The 2500-nt window shown below is 32.8% G+C and overlaps 1 protein-coding gene across 1 annotated transcript in view; it reads right to left on the bottom strand.

Annotated features, from left to right (window-relative positions):
• The window catches only part of LOC119584560 (beta-1,3-glucan-binding protein-like), a 10620-nt gene that overhangs the window by 7410 nt on the left and 710 nt on the right, over positions 1-2500 (bottom strand). The window contains 2 exon segments of the mRNA XM_037933242.1: positions 337-411; positions 1127-1239. Coding sequence (XP_037789170.1) covers positions 337-411; positions 1127-1239 — 188 coding nt within the window.

Raw genomic sequence — 2500 nt, 5'->3', positions numbered from 1 at the left:
GATGGTATATGATCGAAATATGATTAACATAATGGTAATGATAATAATAATGATAATAATAATGGTGATAGTAACGATGATGATGATAATAATTATAATGATAAAGGTAATGATAATAATAGTAATGATGATAACAGATATAATAATAATGATAATGATAGTGATAATAACAGTCATGAAAATGATAACGATATAACAAAATTAATAGTAGTAACAAATACCAACACCAATAAAACTAATAATGATAACCATTTAGCAAACGATAATACTAATGATGATTTAGAAGTTGATGATCATAATAACACAGACAGAAGATAAACAGAAAAACGGACTTACGGGTTTAATAAACAGCGTTGAATCGCGAGTATAACTAATACTGCGGTTGTTGACGTAAGCCTGAAATTCCCAATTCTGAAAGAGTGGAAATTGATTCAGTTTGAGTGCACGTAATTATACATGCACAGAATGTATATATATATATATATATATATATATATATATATATATATATATATATATATTTTATATATATATATATATATATATAATATATATATATATATATATATAATATATTATATATATATTATATATATATATATATATATATATATATATATATATATATATATATATATATATATATATATATGGCAGGCGGGCGGGTGGGCGGCGGTGCCTGTCTGTGTCTATATCTCTTCTCTCTTCTCTCTCTCTCTCTGTCTGTCTCTCTCTCTCTCTCTCTCTCTCTCTCTCTCTCTCTCTCTCTCTCTCTCTCTCTCTCTCTCTCTCTCTCCTCTCTGTCTCTCTCTCTCTCTCCTCTCTCTCTCACTCTCCTCTCTCTCTCTCTCTCTCTCTCTCTCTCTCTCTCTCTCTCTCTCTCTCTGTCTCTCAATGATAATACCATTGGTAATGATAATGTTAGGTTTAACAATAATAATTTTAAAAAAGAAAGATCTTAATAACAAAAATAATAACAACGACAGCGTACTTGAACAACAATAACAAACAACAACAACAAAAAAAACAAACAATATATAACAACAGCAAATGAAAACCAACAAATATAACAAATTATGAACAAACAATGAACAACGACAAGAAAAACAAAAAATTAAGTACTTACTCCTCCTCCGGACATTGTGATCTCGTGTTCCCAGACATTGTGGTCGAGGAAGTCAAAATCATCTTCGAATATTAGACACGGAAACTCACTGCAGTCTTTGGGGTCCAAGATGGCTGCCAAGGGAGCGTTGGTGTAAATTTCGATATTTTTTTTTTTTTTTTTAGAAGTTATTAGATTATTTGGGATTATTTGGGTTAAAGGGAGAGGGAGGGAGAGGAGGAAAGGGAGGGGAAGGAAAGGGGAAAGACAGGGCGATAAGATACGGAAACTCACTGCAGTCTTTGGGGTCCAAGATGGCTGCCAAGGGAGCGTTGGTGTAAATTTCGATTTTTTTTTTTTTTTTTTTTAGGCTAGTAGATTAGATTAGATTATTTGGATTAAAGGGAGATGGAGGGAGAGGAGGAAAGAGATTGGGAAGGGAAGAGGGAAAGGCAGGAAGATAAGATAACGGAACTCATTGTCGTCTTTGGGGTCCAAGATGGCTGCCAAGGGAACGTTGGTGTAAGTTTTGGATTCTATAGGTTATTAGATAAGGTTAGATTATTAGAGAGTAAGGGAAGAAGGAGAAATGAGAAGAGGAAGGGAAGGGGAGGGGAAGGGAAGGGGAAAGACAGGAAGATAAGACATGAACTTGTCTGCCAAGGGAGCGTTAGTGTAATATAGAAAAGTGAATATAGAAAAAAATAGATATATATTTATAAATATGCATCTCTCTCTCTCTCTCTCTCTCTCTCTCTCTCTCTATATATATATATATATATATATATATATATATATATATGATTATATTAGATTATAGAGAGGAAGGGGAGAGGGAGAGGGGCTTAAGATAAGGCAAAGGTGACGCTTTGCAGTCTTTGGGGTCCAAGATGGTTGCCAAGTGTAGTGTAAGTGTAAATTTTGGGAGAATTTTTAGCTCATTTTTCTTAAGGTTCTTAGATTAGATTATTAGAACTGTTAGATTACTTCTTTAGATAATCGATATAGGTTATTAGTTAGATTCCTAAATGAAAAGGAAGGGGAGAGGGGGGAGGGAGGAGGAGATAAGGGAGGGGAAGCTATGTGCTAATGAGGCGACGCGAAAATGAAATATGGAGAAAAATCACACACACACACACACACACACACACATATATATATATATATATATATATATATATATAAAAAACACACATATGTGTGTGTGTGTGGTGTGTGTGTGTGTGTGTGTGTGTATATTATATATATATATATATATATATATATATATATATATATATATATATATATATATATGCATAATTGAATTAGTAAAGAATTTAATAATGAGATTATGATGATGGTGGTGGTAGGGATGGTGATAATGATAGGAGTGATGGTGGAGGTAATGATGGT

The sequence above is a fragment of the Penaeus monodon genome, chromosome 18 (genome assembly GCF_015228065.2).
Source record: "Penaeus monodon isolate SGIC_2016 chromosome 18, NSTDA_Pmon_1, whole genome shotgun sequence".
Lineage (NCBI taxonomy): Eukaryota > Metazoa > Arthropoda > Malacostraca > Decapoda > Penaeidae > Penaeus > Penaeus monodon.
Note: the sequence above shows the minus strand (reverse complement) of the source record. Positions and strands in the feature narration are given on the sequence as shown.